Source organism: Mesocricetus auratus, unplaced genomic scaffold, assembly GCF_017639785.1.
Source record: "Mesocricetus auratus isolate SY011 unplaced genomic scaffold, BCM_Maur_2.0 Super-Scaffold_100007, whole genome shotgun sequence".
Lineage (NCBI taxonomy): Eukaryota > Metazoa > Chordata > Mammalia > Rodentia > Cricetidae > Mesocricetus > Mesocricetus auratus.
In genome coordinates, this window is record NW_024429191.1 from 22,253,745 (window position 1) to 22,272,093 (window position 18,349).

At 36.0% G+C, this 18,349-nt stretch overlaps 1 protein-coding gene across 2 annotated transcripts; it reads right to left on the bottom strand.

The window, feature by feature from the left end:
- Nucleotides 1-323: 323 nt before the first annotated feature.
- On the bottom strand, nt 324-16,627 carry Gabra6 (gamma-aminobutyric acid type A receptor subunit alpha6). Of its 2 annotated transcripts, XM_005071935.4 has the most exons (9): nt 16,232-16,627; nt 15,924-16,042; nt 15,219-15,286; nt 13,046-13,266; nt 12,885-12,967; nt 12,111-12,254; nt 11,586-11,738; nt 10,067-10,326; nt 324-1,546 (listed from the first exon to the last, which is right to left on the bottom strand). In XM_005071935.4, exons 1-9 carry the CDS (start codon nt 16,267-16,269, stop codon nt 1,271-1,273), a joined length of 1,362 nt encoding a protein of 453 aa, XP_005071992.1. In that variant the 5' UTR covers nt 16,270-16,627; the 3' UTR covers nt 324-1,270. The 2 variants fall into 2 exon arrangements, with proteins under 2 accessions (XP_005071992.1, XP_040604403.1); XM_040748469.1 differs by lacking the exons at nt 15,924-16,042; nt 16,232-16,627 and adding an exon at nt 13,744-13,824 and having other exon boundaries at nt 15,219-15,235.
- Nucleotides 16,628-18,349: the final 1,722 nt, after the last annotated feature.

An 18,349-nucleotide genomic window follows, 5' to 3' on the forward strand; every position in this document is an offset into this window, starting at 1 on the left:
CTGATTGGCATGCCTGTCTTACTTCTGGTTCCTCTTTCGTTATAGTAATTTTATTTAAGAGAAACATAGAGGGATCATCAAGAATTGGGGGAAAGAGAGAACAGAAATCCCATCCAAATTTTTCTGTTGATTATGGAGAAGCAAAAGGAAGCAGTGATTATTTGACTATGACTCAAGGCTTCTCAGCTGCTCACTGAGCCTGGCTGTCTCATACCTCCTGCGTCTCAGAATGGGTGTTCCTAACACTGGGGGAGAGGAAGCCAGTTCATGTCTCAGTACCTAAGAAGACTTGTTTCCCCATCTTTATGAATCAGAGCCAGAGATGCCGGGTTGCTATGGCTTTATTTAGTATTACATTTAGGAAAGTGGAGCTTATGTGTGGTAACGGTAATCAGAATATACAGTCAAAGTGCACAGAGTGACCTTCCTAAAACTTCTTGGTGTTTCAGCAAGCATTTTCTTTGAAAGGTGAATTCAATGGGAAGTAGCAACAGTGTTGCAGCATAACTAAAGCTATGTAAATATGCATACATAATTTATAACCTATGTATTATTTATATGTATATAATGCCACATTTTATTGAGGTAAAAGAACACAGCAAGGTTAAAAAGAACTGTCTAACTCCATATAAGCTGTCCAATGTCACTGAAAGCTCTTGTAAAATCATAAAGGACTCTAGCATGCTGAGTAAACATACTAACAAATGTTTAGACTAGAAATTAAGCCAAAACAAATTTAAGACAATCTCTAGCATCTCTGAATTAGTCTCCCTTATGGAAAATGTTATTAACAGTGACAATTAAATATATGGAACAATGAAGCCTGGTGGTGGTGACACATACCTTTAATCCCAGCACTTGGGACTCAGAGGCAGGTGTATCTCTGTGAGGTTGAGGCCAGCCTTGTCTACAGAGTGAGTTCTAGGACAGGCCCCAAATCTACAGAGAAAACCTGTCTCAAAAAATATTGAACAATGAAAATAAATGTTGGGAAACTCATCCTGATTCTACATTATCTACGTACATTATTATTATTATTAATTATTTTATTGTATATAAAATTCATATTTTCAGTAACCTTCTAGTTTTAATTTTGAAGAGTAACATCATTGTTTTTGGTCCATTCATGCTCATTCAACGTTATGAATTTACAGATACTCAGTTTTTACTTTATATCTGAAATGAGAATATCTACACAAATCTCAGGAATTTGTTTGCTGTCAGCGAGGAAAATGAGAAACTGCAGCACCCAGGTTATCTGGTCTGCAAACTATTCAATAGTACTGCTCACTTCCATGGTGTCTTTGGAAAGGTAAACTATCCAGTACACAAGGTTGAACCCTGCAAATGCTACTGGGAAGAGAATTCGAGAATACTGATCTATTTTACTGGTGCCCCCAACAGCTGGTAAAAGTGGTGGTGGAGTGACAGGTGTTGTTTGTAAGATGGGCGTTCTGCTGAGAACTTTGCTGGCCTCAGAAGATGGAACTATCGGCAAAGTCAGGGAGCTAATCCTCTTCTTCAGGTGGTATTTGGAGTCAGAATGCTGAGGAAGAAAGATAACAATTGTCAACACAGTAAAATAACAGAGGTCTCTTGTTTATACAGGCACTGACACATATGTATTAACTATCTACCTATAATATAGCATCAGCAAATTTGTATGACTATGTTTTATTGTCATTTTTCTAAGTGTTACAATACTTACATTCAAAGCTTTTATTTCATGTATGTGTTTGTGACGCTGGAGTTTAAATGAATTACTGTGTTCATGTGTACTATATCTTTATCACTAAGCAAAACATCCTGCCCTAAAGCAAACACTAAAGATGGCTCCAATTTTCTTTTTCTTTTTTAAGCTGTCTGGGAATCATACCCAAGATCTCATGTGTTCTAGGCAAGTATTCTAACACTGAGCCATATACCTACACCCTCACTTAAAAAAAAAGTAGTTTGCTCCAATCTGACATACTAAAATTGAATACATCAACAATACATGTCAATATTAAGCATGTTTGAGCTATTATATAGAGAATTGTATAATTAGGAAAAGTGACAGAATTATATTTAACCCTCTAAGACAGTCAATGTACATAATCAAGTGTTCCCGCTTCCCTCAGTGTGTGTGTGTGTGTGTGTGTGTGTGTTTGTGGGTGGGTGGGTGGGTGCATACATTTTAGGTTCACTCGGTTTACAACATGTGGACAATTACTTACCACAAGGAAATCCTACTTCTGTTCACTGACAACAGCCTTCTAAAAAGTTCTAGCATAAATCTTCACATTCTCACACTTACGAGTTTGAACCAGATGAAATTTAAGAAAAGAAGAATTAGCCAGTGTCCATCACACCTATGTATGTCAAAGGCCAATGCTAAATCTTTTAAAAAGTGGGAGAATGTTTGTCCTCTGAAATATATATATCTGCCTTTAAGCCTAAAAGTTTGACACACTAAGCCTTCACTGTCCCAACGAACTCTCCTTGACTGGTTTCTCTGCCTCTGAAATCATCCCACATAATTCATCCACTACCCTAAATGCTTTGTCATGCTCTTTAGTATCACTGAGTTCCTGTCTCTACTGAAACCATAAGACTTATTTAAAAAGACAGAGATATTAAGTGCATCTGTTAACATTTGTGAAAGTGGGGGTCAAAAGAGAGGGGGTATGTTGTTTATGGTTGTACTTCTAGTAAAGCTCCAATTCAATGCTTGACTCATAGCAACAATTTTTATCTCTGCTTTAAACTACCGAGCCTAGTTCAGAGACTTTGGATCTGTCTGATGTAAAATCCTTCCATGCTGTTGTAGATGAAGCATGTTACTGTATTTCCTGCTGTTTCTTGTCTACATATTATAACAATCACTTTCCTTGGGGCTAGGTTGTTTTACTGGCTCTTTATCTTCGAATACTTGCTGAACATTCCCCCTCGATCTTGTAAAATGGCCTTGTTTCTTACCTGACAACAAAATCACTACTTTGCAGCATGGTGTGCTATGTTCCTCATGCAGGCAGACTCCTGTAGCTACAGTCAGCAACCCTGCAGCCATAGGATGAGACAGCCAGCTCTCCTGTGTTGGCTAATCTACAGGATAACAGTGGCCTGCTGGTATGGTGACATTTGGGCTGCAGGAGCATCAACTCAAAAGAATCTTTTCATTTTGTTTTGAATTTTCTTCTTATCCTGAACTTCACTGTTTGAGTCACCACAGAAGTTTCTGACTCTCTAAATAACAGTTGTAATTTTAAAGAATCTAAGCCTATTATGATTTTTAGAAACCATGAAAAAATTTGTCTCTTCATAAAAAAAAACAATAAGTTTGATTTTATCTAATCATAGTGAATTTCATGTGAAGACTCCCTTATCTATTAGCCTGGTACTGTGGTTGGCATTTTTACAGAATTAAATAAGTCACAGGTCTTGAAAGAAAAGAGGTTATAAAATAGGTAGATACCTAATTTTATGATTCTTAAAGGAGTGGCATTATCTATTAAAACTAAGTAATATTAAGAACTAAATCCCTATGATCACTAGATTTTGCTTTATAAAGGAATGACAATATTTTGGTCTTCACAAATCACACACTAGATCTATAAAATTGACACTGTTTCCTAAGTGTTTTCTACCATGTTTCTCAGTCTCTTATTTGATTAGCTAATTTTATTTTACACATTAAAATGTTGCTAAATTATCATCTACCTGAAAGCATAAAATGTGCCTGTTTCATTCTTTAAAAAGAAAGAAGAAAAAAAGAGAAAAACATCCAAAGGAGCCACCTCTCTTCCATACATGCATAACACTAAAATCCTTTAGCCTAGTAAAATTCCTAAAAGCATGATGGAGTGGAAAAGGGCAAACCATCAGAGACTTTCCTTTCAGTTTCTTCTTTACTCTGAACACTACATACTACCTGTCAGAAACTTGTCTTTCTGTTTCAGGCAGAAGGTCATATCTGTCTCATTTATTGAGATTGAAAACATGACTGCAAATTATAATACATTAAAAATGTATAAGATGTTATTCTTTTCCTACCATCATCTTTAGTGATTTGGACTAGAAAAGCTCTTTCTGGATATCTTGCCATCCCCATATTGTCAGAGACTGCCCAGTGACCTTGGTCCAGAGAAAATAGGTATGTTTCATAACTTGGTGAAATAACAATAGCCTGGAATTAAAGATCCTGTTCATCACTTCTACACCAAACAATCTCTGTGGAACATTTCTGAGCAGATGAAATGCTTACTTGTGATATGGCCTAAATGTGCCACCAACATCAGAGCCTCTGACTCATGGCTCAATTCTCATCTTTAATGTGGGATAATTTTACCTGTCCTCATGCATAGTTTGTATTTTACATGAATTTGCAGAAAATACATACCGTGATGACTGACAAATATTTGATTAGCAAATCTTAGTTGTGTCTTTTCAATTATCTGCAAGACATGTCTGCTCCCCATTCTTATCATTTTCTTGAACTAAATTTCCTCTTTGCTAGGAATTATGTTGCCCTGTCACCATACAGGTCAATATGATAGAAAGCTCACGCATCATCCAATATCACCAGTGCCACCTTCAAACACTTCTCCTGATTCTTTAGAATTTCTGTAGCTTGTATTATTTTTTCTAGAATTAACTACTTCTATTTAGGTTTATCTTCTTTCAGACCATGACCTCTTAATAAAATAGGGCACATTATGTTCAAGCAAGAGTTTCTCACTAATCAGGTGGAGGTTATGCATGCCTTTAATACCAGCACATGGGAGACAGAGACAAAGGGATCTCTGTTAGCTCAAGAAGAGCCAGGTCTGTATAATGAGTTGCAGGATAGCCAAGGCTGTGGATCCCCTGCCCAACACCCATCCCCTCGATCTTCTGGGGCTGCTCCTGGGAAATCCTGTCTCAAAACCCCAACCACAACAAAAATAATGCCTGTCCAGTACAAGGAACAGAGTATATTTTCAAAACTTATGTTTAATCAATGTATGAACGACAATGTCAATATTTTTCCAGGAGTTGAAAAGTACTATGAGAAAATTTACATGAATAATTTACTTACTCATTGAAAATGTCTTTAATGCCATGTTATGCTCATTTTAGTCATGAAAAAAATTGAAATTGAATAAGGAAGCTCACTGAGTCCCATGTGTGAGAGGCTTGAATCACTCAGATGGCAGAAATTCCACCCTTAACAGTTTGTATCCCATGCAGCCTACAAGCATTACCCTGGGTTTCTCAGACTCTAATGTATGAACATTTTAGGTTGGATAATATTTTCTGAATGAAGACTGTCCTCCAAATTATTGGTCAGTGTCAAGACCTCTTTTTACAAGGTACCAAAAACACACTCACCCAATTTGTAACAAAATGCAGACATTGTCAAATGCCTGCTGGGAGAAAAGCTTGGGAATAGCTGTTTTAGAATCCTGCTTATTTCCCTGCCTAGCAGTGACTGAACATGGGGTAAAGAGTGGCGGGTGGAGTTATGGGTGGTCTGGGGATTCTAGCAAAAGCAAATGTAATATTCTAAAGGAACTGTAGGAGTTCTGTATTTAATGCTGTCCACCGGAAAAGCATCTACTGGATAGTTAAGAATTTGCAGCCAGAAGATACTCGGTGCCAATTTAGAAGAAATTCCTTACATTTCTGAAATGAAAAGAAAGAAAATTCTGCAAAGCCTTTAAGCTACAGGTTTGCATGAGACCCCACCTGCTCTATTGTAGGCGAGCTTAGGTTGATGGTAAAATAGGTTTTTGTCAGAGTCCAGATGAGGGCTCAGCTTGGGGCTGTCAAGGTTTTGAGTGGAACACCTGTGGTTTTGAAATTTTCCTGGGCTCCCCTGCTGATGAGTGCCATCCTGTTCTGGGTATTTTTAGACCACCTCTTTGTTTTAAGTAACATTATATTGCACTGGTACCTTGAATTAAAGTAGACAATATGATAATCAGTTATTTGATGCAGAAATAAGACATTAATAGGAAATATTTTATTTTAGTCTAGTATTTTATATAAAGTGGCCAAGATATATCTGTAAGAATATTTTTATTTATGTTTATTTTATTTAGGGTTAGGGCTTTGTGCACTGGATGTATGTCTGATGACTGAGGAGGCCAGAAGAAAACCCTGAATCACCTGGAACTGGAATTACAGATGGTTGTGAACCACCATGTTAGCGCTGTTAGTGCTGGGAAATGAATCTGGGTTCTCAGCAAGAGTAGCTAGTATTCTAAATCAATGAGCTATCTCTCATGGCCCCAAATGTATCTATTAGCAGAGATATTGTAATTAAATATCACTACTCAATGCACAAAACAATTATTTATAGAACCGATCAATGTGTGCCCCAAAATAAGACAAAATTAAAAAAACAAAAACAACTACAACAAAAAATCCCAAACAAATAGTATTTGTAAACAATATCATCATGTTAATATTATGGCAAAATTAGAAGCTACACTAATATTTTTTAAAATGGTTGTGATAGAGCAAGTGTTATTTAAATTATAGAGGATTTCAGAATGTCCTCTGAGAAATGGCTTGTTGGAATCATCTGGCATATCAGTGGTACTAAGGAACCTAGACTGGTTTTTAAACAGTATAGACTGATATACTATATGGATAAAAGTCTAACAAATGATATTTCACCTAATTCATTGTTGTCTCCACATGAACAATCATGGGGAAGAGACACCTGCGCTTTCTGTTTCTCCAAGTCTCTCATAGGCCTTATTCAACCCTTATTATTAGAGAATAATGATGTGGTTCGATGAAATTTCAGCAAATTTTGAACAGGAAAAGTAACGTTTGCCATTCTGTTCCTCACATCTCTGTACATAGTCAACTATAGCATGTCAGGGACTGGCATATACTTTCACCTTGAAGAAGAAGGCAGAAAGAATGGTTTTATATCCCTCTCTATGCACAAGTTCCTAGAAATTAGCTTAGGGCTTCTGTTCAAGCCAAGCTCATCTTTCTCTTTTCACCTTTAAAATAACTGTTCTAGAAATATAGACTCCTCCAAAATGAACTAGACACTTTAACATAAATATTTTCATGCTACCATGTATCTGTAGCTACAGCCTTTATTACAATTGCTCATGGACTCATCTCTTCCTTTGGATCTCTTCTTCCTGCACAATATGTTTCATTCAAGGAAAGATCCTATCGTGACACTCCATGTTCTGTGTAGGAAACTTCACATATACTCAAGGTATGAAAAATATACCATAGTCCCTTAACAAGTGGGTGGCAAAGAATGCATAAAGAGGCAATTAATATATAGGTACTCTCTGTCCTTGGTAATAAAATTTTGGTCAATTTTTATGCAGATTTTACATGCAGATTCACAAAACCTGTAATGAACACATGATATATTAGGAACAATACTAGTAAAGGGAACCATGGTGTGTGTAGAAAGTATTAACACCCAAGAACCTAGCAAAGAGGGCTTAGACCTTTAAAGTAACAAGGAAACTAGAAAATTACTGTACTTCAACTTCACCATAGTATTCTGTACTTTCAATGGCAAGCTCCCTAAATAATGTGTTGGTTATAACTGAATAGGCGTTTCTAAATGTCATGGTATTTGAGAAAAAATAAACTGACCTTGCAATCATAATATTCCATTGTATAAAATAAATAGCCAATGTGCAATTTATGTTTTTTCTTCTCAAGTCTATAGAGCATCTTGCTAAGTTTTGCCATGAACAAATGAAATGTAAATGTCCTACATAATCATGTCTTTATTTTTGATACCTTTAGGGTTTATGTTTTTGGTTTGGTTAATTTTATATTTAATTTTTACACTTTAGCCTTTCAGAAACAAAAAAGATATACTATTCATTGCTTTCAAATATTTTAAGTAAAACAAGGGTCAGGAAAATGGAATTTTTCATAAGGACAAACGGAACTTGCAATAAAAATTTTTCTGGGGGTATTTAAATACATTTTAAAATATCTGTCAATAGGACCTGCCCATCATGTTACTATATTAGCATCATAGGAGATAGTTTATTTATGAATATCTGGGATCTGAATTCTACCTTTTAGTAACTTATACCTTTAAAATAATGGTCTGAGGTATTGATAACTAAGTTTTCTCCAAAGATTTGAAATCATGTACCCCAACACTTGGTACTATATATTGCAAAAATAAAATAAAGGATTTGGCCGTTTTTGTTTATTTTATCCTAACATTAAATCAATTAGTATATTCATAATCATTTAATTACTTAATTATCCTGCTTCTGATGAGTTTATCTTTCTTTGCTGCTCTATTTCTCAAACTTAGACTCTATTATCTTCTCTTGAAAAACAAGACAAAACAAAAAATCCTTAGCAGGGTGGGAGCTCAGAGTTGTGACTCACTCAGGGAAAGGACCAAGCTTTGTTACACCTTATCTACAAAGAGTAGGTTTAAGTTCTACACTGTGCATTATTACTTCAGCTACTTTCTTTATAGTGACCCTTTCTAAAATGTTTTCCACGCATGTCAGACTAAGCCTAGAACATATTTTTGTTATACAAACTTTCATAATATAGGGTAATATATATTCTCTCTGTGTATATACAGAAACTATAACTAGGTCAAGAGAAGGCTTTGGGGAATGATGCCATCTACATCCTAAAACACACTTTATACAGTAGTACATGTTCAGGTACACTTGTTTCCTTTAGATATTGGTAGGAAAGGAATGGTATTACCTTATGAAATTATAGACAATAGAAATTCTAGAATCAATTCTTGTTTTTCCAGCAGGTCATATTTGTGGCTAACACCATGCTATTTACAAATTGCTGCTCATCTATGACCTCTAAGACAGAATTTTCCTGCTTGTAATAGCAGAAAATTGAGAATGGATCAATAGATAGCATTTCCTTTTTGCCTTTTCTATATTCTTTTCTTTCTTTCATTCTTTATCCCAATGTAGATTAATACTAGGCAATAAAATCATTTGCATATTTCCACTAAATGTGGCAATGACCTCACTACTCCAAGAGAAATGTCAATTCTTTAAAACAAACAAAACCCCCAATCTATGAAAGAGAAAAGGGTTAATACAAACTGTGAGCTGTTTTCTCCAATAAATGCCACAGTTTGAGGAAGTAAAACATGTACTGCATTCTAGTTTCCAACATGTAGTCAATCTGAGAGTTCCTGACTCACCTGTGGTTTTGGATTAGGAAATATTCAGTAGGCTTAAACAATTAATAATGACTTGCAGGTTCAGATTATTTTTATTACTCAAGTTTACAAAATAAATGATCCTTCTTAGGCAAGGGCTGTATGTTGAGATTTATATTAGGATAAAATGAATGTTTGTCAATCAATTTTATAATATATTTTTTAAAAAGTGTAAGAAATTATTCTTGAATTTGAATGAAATTTGGGAGTATGCTTATGACCCTTTAAATATGAATCATATCATTCATGTCTGACTCCAAAACACTTTGCAGACTAAGGCTTATGTATATCACATTCTAAAAAGTTTATGAGTATTTCTCAGTAATAATAAGCCTTTGAATATGAGCTCAGTAATATGCATGTACTTAATGCACTCATGAAAATGTGATCATCTTTTTAATTGAATTGTTATATATGGGTCATATCTTCATTCAGAGAACGCATATTCATTGTTTATCTCCCCCACATACAAAATAAAAGCAGCCTATGGGGTTTTCTCACAAAACCTCACATGCTACAGGTGTTTCTTTTCCTTGAGATACCGGAAGCCTCATTAGGACCTTTTTTGTTTAACTTTATTTTCCCTAGTTGCTGTATGGGAACCTGTTCAAAGGAAACTTCTAAAGGCTAAGCAGAACTTTCTAGTCTCCTTTGAGAGCCTAGAGTCTGCCAGTACAAGTAAGGATGATGAATGAACAGGAAAACTTTAGAAAAAAAGATAAATGAAGGCTTTTCTTCAGCTTCACCCTGGGAAGTGGGAAGCAACTCTAGTTATGTAATTTATGCTAAAAAAAAAAAACCTGTTTCGACTGCTTATTTATATGTTGCTACTGATTGAGCTTGCTTCCTCTATCTGCTGGGTAAAGTAGAAGAGGGAAAAATTACCACAATAATCTCAGCTTCCCGTGGTTCAGTGGCTTTTGATATTACTACAGGAGGAGGGGCTGCAGTCTGTGCCTTCCTCTCAGCCCTCTGTGACTGGAGATTGGTGAAGTAGTTGACAGCTGCGAACTCGATAAGAGCAGAAAAGACAAAAGCAAAGCACACAGCTATGAACCAATCCATGGCTGTTGCATAGGACACTTTGGGCAGGGAGTGCCGGGCACTGATGCTTAAGGTGGTCATCGTTAAAACAGTGGTGATTCCTGAAATGAAAGAGAAACACAGTAGTCAGCATCAGTAACAAGATCCAGCAAAGGCAAGTTTGTAAGGACAGTCACTCATTCCGCCACCCTCTGATGATTTTAGTGTAATGCGTCATCACAGGTGTTGCCATCTGTATGTCATCTCAACCGATTGCACTGACCTATGAAATACAATTTCTATAAAACCATTTATTGAATCAATTAACTACAGTAACATGTAAATCATGGGCAACTCTATTTGTTTTTCTTCCTGAGAATATGCATAAAATTACTATGATGTAAATGTTTTGAATTTTGCCTTTTTGTTTGTTCATTACATCTTTCACTACAAATAAGTAGAAAATGTGTATGAAGTTAGCTTACTTAATTTAAAAGAAAAACTTTTTTTAAAAGATAAAGAGTTTACCCATGAGAAAAAGAGTTCTGTCACCCTCCTGCCAGAAGTTTTTCTGCCTGAAATGTGACTGAGAATTTACGTAATTTGTAGACATGAATGCTGATAGTAACCATATGAAAATTTTTATTTATGGTAATTTTGAAAAGTAAATTTATTCTAATGGAATAAATCATATATATACATAATTAGTCTGAAATTCTAGTTCAGCTTAGATCTTTCATATAGACTATTAAATTTATAGCAATGAAAAATACAGGAAAATTGGATTTTGCTTCTCATAATATTTGTTCATACTTCACCAAGTAGTGATTTTATGCTTCACAATTGGAGACAAACATTTGACTAAATTATTGATCTTCAAGATGGCAACTCTATTTAACTCATTGAAAGTGAGATATAATTCAGATAAATGAAGTAGATTTACTATATTACCCAGTTGTTTTACTGGATGTACACGTCACATTTTTTCCTTTTTGTGTATGTGAGACAGGATTTCAACAGCTCTGACTGTCCTGGAACTCACTCTGTAGATCAAACTGGACCCAAACTCACAGAGATCCTCTGCCTTCTGAGTATTGGGATTAAAGGCATGCCCCACTACCTCCAGGTCAGGTTTTTTCCTTAAAGGTGAGCACTGACAACTAAGATAAAATAGGTCATAGGAAAGACCCAGAAATATTGAAGGGACAAGTTTTTGTCTAGTTATCACACAACCTGCAAAAAGATGAGTCATTTTACATGATATGTGGCTTTGTTTCTTCTGTATATTGAGAGAACACACAGATGTCAGTATTCACCACAAAAACACAAGCATTACAAAGTGGAAACTGAATGGAAATAGAACACAAAGTGTGAGGCATACCAAAGACAGTTCTTGCTGGGACTGACTCCTTATTAATCCAGAAAGACACCTGAGAAAGAATGACTGTCATAATGCATGGAGTGTATATCTGGATCATGAAGTAGCCCATCTTCCTTTGTAAGTGGAAATAGACTGTCATTATTACATATTCACCTGTTGGAAGACATTCTCATTAGCAGGGTTGCTGTTGACAGAAAAATGAATATAAAACTTGCAAAACTTTTAAACTACTAGGGTCTGGAAGGAACAAGCAAAGACATGGCTTAAAAATATATAAAAATATCACTTGATCAGATGCAAAGAATCATACCAGTTTATTGGTTTTAATGGCATCTTATATATTTATAACACAATTCATTCCAAGATTACACAAATATTCCTATTTACCCAGTCAAAAATAAATTTTGAAGACATCACTTCAAAATAGTAAATTTAGTCTGTAATATCTAATGTTAATGTAATAAAATACTAGGTATTTTGAAAATATATACTAGAGTGTTAAAGGATTTTTTAAAATAGTCTTACCTGTGTTAGATTTAATTGTCTCACTAGAGACTGTTTGCCCAATCAAATCATACTGGAGGAGGCTGGAAGATTCCTCTGGGACTTCTACTGAGTAAAGCGGTCCTTTTTTCCAAGTATATATGATTTCACTTTTTGGGTAAGCATCTGTATTTTTTAAACAAATGACACTAAACACTAAAAATAACTAGTTAGCTTGCCTTCATTCAAAACAAGCATTACCTGCCTTATCTATTAAGGAAGAAACATGCACGTGACTGGTTTAGTGTTCACCATAGCATACGAAGGAACTTTGGGAGCCCACTCCAGATGGAGGGATGCTCTCTCAGCCAGGACACATGGGGAAGGGCCTAGGTTCTGACCTGGATGAAATGACAGACTCTGGATATCCCCCCAAGGAGGGCCTCATCCTCCCTGGATGTGGGGATTGGCCTGGGGTGGGGGGTGGGGGTGGGGCTGGTGGAGGGAGAATTGGGGAGCTGGCATGTTTTTAATTTAAATTACAAAAAAAGACAGAGGCTTGGGGTTGCATGATTTGGGCAGGTTCCCTATGCCACTACAGGCCGGCAAGGAAGACTTTATTTTTTTACTTTAAAAAACAAACAAACAAAAATATCTAATTAACTGAAACTTCTAATATTGACAGAGAGGATATTGCTGAACTTATACTGTGTTTCCTAATAATATTTTCTTTCATCGTCTCAGTCTTCAGCTAAAACCAAGTAAGTGTATATTTCTAATGCCCTATTTGATTTCCAGGAACTTTGTGTAACTTACAGCTCCCAAACTTGAGTGGACAAGCATGTCCATCCATGGGGAAGTTAACCAGCCTCATGGGACAATCGGCATTGATGGTAAGCCTGCAGACATTGAAACATATACTTCTGGTTACTATGGTGAATGGATCCTCAGGAAGCAGAAATAAATGGGCAACTCACCTCATGGTGTACAGGATTGTTCCGTTCTGCATTAATCGGAAGAGCTTGTTAGGCGTGGTCATGTTGTGAGCAATTGACTTCTTCCCATTTCTGAAAAAAGTGTCAGGGGTCCATATCTTACTGACCATCAAGTTATTTAAGCTCAGAATCTCAGCAGGACCCCTAAACTTCAGCCTCTCATCAGTCCAAGTCTGGCGGAAAAAAACATCCATTGTATACTCCTAAGAGGAAAAAAACAAATATTCACACAAAGTGGAAAATGTCTTGTGAAACAGTTTATTCCTTATTTACGCCAAATTCTAAATTTAATCACGAAAGCAAAGTTCACAGCAATAACTTCTTAATGAAGATGAATAATTTAGTAATTAATAATGATTTTTAGAATAAATGATATTGACTATAATCAGTAAATGATTTTTAATCACAAACCGATTTCATTGACTTCTTCCCTCAATCTCACAAGGTTTGTAATATTATAAAACAAAGATGTACTGGGCCAAACTCGTTTTCCATCCTTAATCTGCTCAACATTTTCCTCCATGTCTATCCAGCCAGCCAACTTTTCAGTCATGGTTTTTCTCTGTAATCTCTTTAACTTGAAATGGAAACACACAGAAGTATTTGTAGTTCAAGCATCATGTTTGATTTGATGTCCTACCTTCAGCTAGTCCAGCCATTCTTCTTAGTACCTCACTCACCTTTGCAGTAGGCTTAGAGAGCAATACTTCCATACAGTACAAATCCAACAATGGACATCTTCATTGGCTAGCAAATTAACACTGTATACCATGAAATTCTGATGTTATTGTCAGAGAACATACAAGCAGATATTACCACGATTATTTTAAGCAGAAAATAAAATATTTAATATACACACAACAATTTCAATTTTTAAACCATGGCATTATGGTATAATACTAATTTTAAGAGATAATTATGATGATATCACAGAAGTCAATGACAAATACCTTGTTACTGTTCTGAACCATTGCAAACAGTTTTTGCCTGCTTTATGGTATTTATTGCTGTAAACAGTCATTCAATTTTAGAAGTAAATTTCAATACAGAGTATTTCTATTACAATCATAAACCATGGAACATAAGGATTCTATTACACAAAACTACTCTAAGAGGACACACATGGACGAAATGAAAATCAACTGAGACTAGAACACTGCAGCACCAAGTGCTTATACTTGGTTCCTTGAAATAAAGAACTTGAAGGAAAAAAATATGATACTAAAGCAACAAGTATCCTGTACTGACTCTCATTTTTCAAGTCTTATGATTTTTATGTCTCCATAATCCTCTTTCCCACTCTCTACCCCTCATCTGTATCTTCCTTCTGTTTTCCTTCCCTGTCCGTCCCTTTTTCTCCATTCTTCCTTTTGTCTTGTCCTTCTGGCTCCCCTTTCGTTTACTGTTTATCCATCTTTTCTTTACTGTTTCCTTCTCATCACATCAATTCTAAAGTAGGAGAAGAAGTCACCAGCTACTATTTATACAGAATTACAATTTCCCAAGAGAAGCTAATGGTGTCCTTCTTTGAAAACATTTATGACAGTTTCTGCCTTGGTGCTTGTATTTTAGCCTTGTGAGAAAAAATACTACCTGAAAACCGGGAAGAAATATGATACACTGTGTTCAGAGAGATAACTTCAGGCTCTCATTGCCACTTTCCATAAATACCCTCTTACGAATCCTACAGCCATCTGTACCTGGAACAGACTCTCCAGAACACCCACTGATGCACCCACAACGTACAAGGTGGAAAGCATGAACCTATCCAACTGACTTCTTCACTGTTTGGATGAAAAGTACTAGTGATGGCTCATTGCAAATAACAGTCATCCCTTGGCATTATACCTGTCAGTGAACTCTTACATGGCAAGAAGCTTTTAAAAAGAATTTCTTAATTTTACTAGGACATCACAAAAAGGAGTAATTCTTCCCTTTGTGGAACTATTCATTGTATAATATGTGGATGGAGGAGAGACTATATTAAAATCTAGCTCAATTTTGAGTGGCCAAGCAGAGCCAGTCATTTGCTCTAGTTTACGTGTCTTCCCAATAGAAACATACATACTGTGTGCTAAGATGAATGGCAATACCTGTGTTCATAAGCCCTAAGCCACAGATATCCTTCTTAAATAAAAGAACCCAAGGTACTCACCATCTCCACATCTGACACAGGCCCAAAGCTGGTCACATAGATGTCTGTTTTGACTTCTGTGACAGCACCTGACATAAACCAAGAAGGTTGAGGCTATTACCATATGTGCTGTGACCAGAACTTAGTGACTCCGCATGACACTTCCTATGCCTGAAAGTTAGTGCTCTGCCTGTTTCCACCCCTCGCTAGTGAGTTCCCTTTAGTTTTTAAACCATGAGAACCTACAACAATTACTTTAAAGTTTGGGAAACTATTAATGAATGGAAGATAACAAAATCAGTGTGTCCTAATAATAATTAATACTACTACTAATGATGACAATAACATGTGTATTGATAGATTGCAAAAAACAAATAACAAGGAAAGTGTCACACCTGGGAAAGTTCTTTCTACACTCAAGCAACCCTGTGAGTCAATGATGTGATGCACACACACACACACACACACAAACACACACACACAAACACACACACACACACATACACGTGCACGTTTAGGACATAAGGCTTATAGAGTTCAAATAACTTACAAAAGATCACTGACTGAGGAAGGAATGAGAAAGTGATAGCAATACAGACATGAAGTACTGGCACCCCTACCTACACCATTACCTTTTTTTTTTTTTAACTCCTCTGGGTCTTTGAAGGGTTATAAAAGAGGAGTTAAATTTTAAGTATTTGGTCTAACCTCAATGCAGTGTCTTACCTCCAAATCCTGGCCGTAGACGATTGTCATAGCCTTCCAGCAAGTTGTCAAGAATCCGACTGACATTTTCAGAGTAGAAATTGCCTTCATCTTCAAGTTGAGCCTGCGCATTTTCTAGCCTGAAGGTTGAGAGTCAAAAATTCTCACACCTGGCCTCAAAGAAAATACATTGTTTCATGGGTGCTAGTTTACCCCATCATAGATACCAGCCACTATTTTCTTTCACTGTTCAATAAAATTTCACCCAGTAGATGTATGCTCTCCTTTTCCACTAAGATAAAATGGGGAAATCAGAAAAATCATCTTACCAAAGAATAATGGACAGCCAGGGGAGAAGCACCACCATCCTATGGATCACTGAGATGCCAGGTCCCCCTCCTCCTGCTTCTTCCTCCCCTCAGCCAGCTCTCCTGTGACAATCAACTGGAGAAATCTTCCAAACCCCTCATATCCCTCATCCCAGTGAGCAATCCAATAGATGAAGGTGTTGCCAGGAAATTGTTACGGGTTTCCTTTATCCTTTTTATCTTATTTTTGTTTTTTTCAGATGGAATATGGTTGTTTGTGGTCTTAAATTGAGTCTTGCAGATATCCAGCCTCCTCTGACTGGTTCAGTTGAGAAATGGAGAGCCAGAACAATGACAATAATTGACTAAGGCATTAGGGGAGATTAAAAGGAAGAAATTCATGGCTAGTTTTGGCATGGAATTATCAGAGCCTGTGAGGAAATCTGGAAAGCAGTGGCATCTTGCTGATTGAGATTATGTTCCAATGGGCACAGCGTTTATTATTTCTATGGTTCACAGAAGGATTCCTACACGGTTCTGATAGAAAAGTCAAATATTAGGACAGTTCCTGGATTTTTTTATTTTCATTGGCTCTGCTGACTGTAGACATCCCTTTACTGAAAAAAATTGTCCCACAGGTAATCAATTAAAAATGAAAGGACTCTTTTTGCTACTTTTAATAATAAGAAACAAAAACAATAAAAAACAATGAAAAATTATCTAAGATTTACAAGTTATAATATACTAAACAATAATAACTGTTTCACAGATGGATCTGATCTTTAGAGGATCATACAAGACCAAGCCATATTTAAGTTAAGGAATTGTATGAATTCAAATAACTGTATATGTAATTGTCTTCATGTAACAAAGGTCATGTTTCATAAATTCAGAAGATTATATATGTTAATGTCCACATGTGTTGAAGGTTACCCTTCATATATTCAGAAGATTATATATGTGAGTGTCTACATGTGGTGAAGTCTACCCACACACATTCAGATGACTATATGTGTGACTGTCTACATGAAGTGAAATCCCTCCTCCATGCACTCCTCTCAGAATTGGGCCTACATGATCTATGAGCAGCATATAATTACACTGTAAATATTGCTATGGATCCAGCAGGAGAAAAGAAGTCAAGGACATTAAAATGGCGATGACTTCAGGAAATATTTAAGCATTTATTTAGCGTTTTGACTACAAATCAAGCATCAGAACTTTCCTACAGAGAGAATTTTCTTCCTTTGGACAAAGTGAGAATATGTTTCTTACAACTATCTATGTCGATCTTTTCCTTTGTCAACTACTTGTTTTTTGTTAGTGACAAATCTAAACTGCAATCCTTAACAATATTGATATCAATTATTTCAAGAAAAAATTAGAAAAATGTATACTCTTCCACACTGGAACTGTTTGTGCATAAGAAATATACTGCCAGCCACACCTTTAGTCCCAACACTTGGTAGGCAGAGAAAGGCAGATCTCTGTGAGTTTGAGGCCAATCTGGTCTACAGAACTACTTCCAGGATAGCTAGGACTGTTACACAAAGAAATCCTGTCTCAAAAAACCAAAATCAAATTACCACAAAGTAAAACAAAAAAGTACTGTCGAAGACTATATGAAATTAGTGGAAATATTACAAAGAAAGGAAAACCAATTCTGAACAAAAACCAGCATTTCTCAGCTAAAACAATTTATATATAGAGATACATATGAACATATGTACATTAATGCATACGTACAAAATATGAAATATTCAGTATCTGAAAAAATTGCTAAATAAATTTCAGCAGCACATGCTTCTGTCTACACCTCTCCAAGGATCATTCTATACCAAAAGAAAGAAAACACTGGGAGTGTAGCTCAGTTGGTAGAATACTTGCCTAGCATGCACAAAACACTGAATTACATTTTCAACAATGTATGAAACCTGGTATAGAGATAAATACATGTAACCCTGGCATTAGGGAATTAGAGGAAGGAGGGTCAAAAGTTCAAGGGCATCCCTGACCTCACTTTGAGTTTAAGGTTGCCTATGATACATATGACACGTCTCTGAAACAAATGATGAAATGCAACACATTTTGAGAGGAATTAAAGAAACCCATAGAAGACCCTGTTTATAAATGTATAAA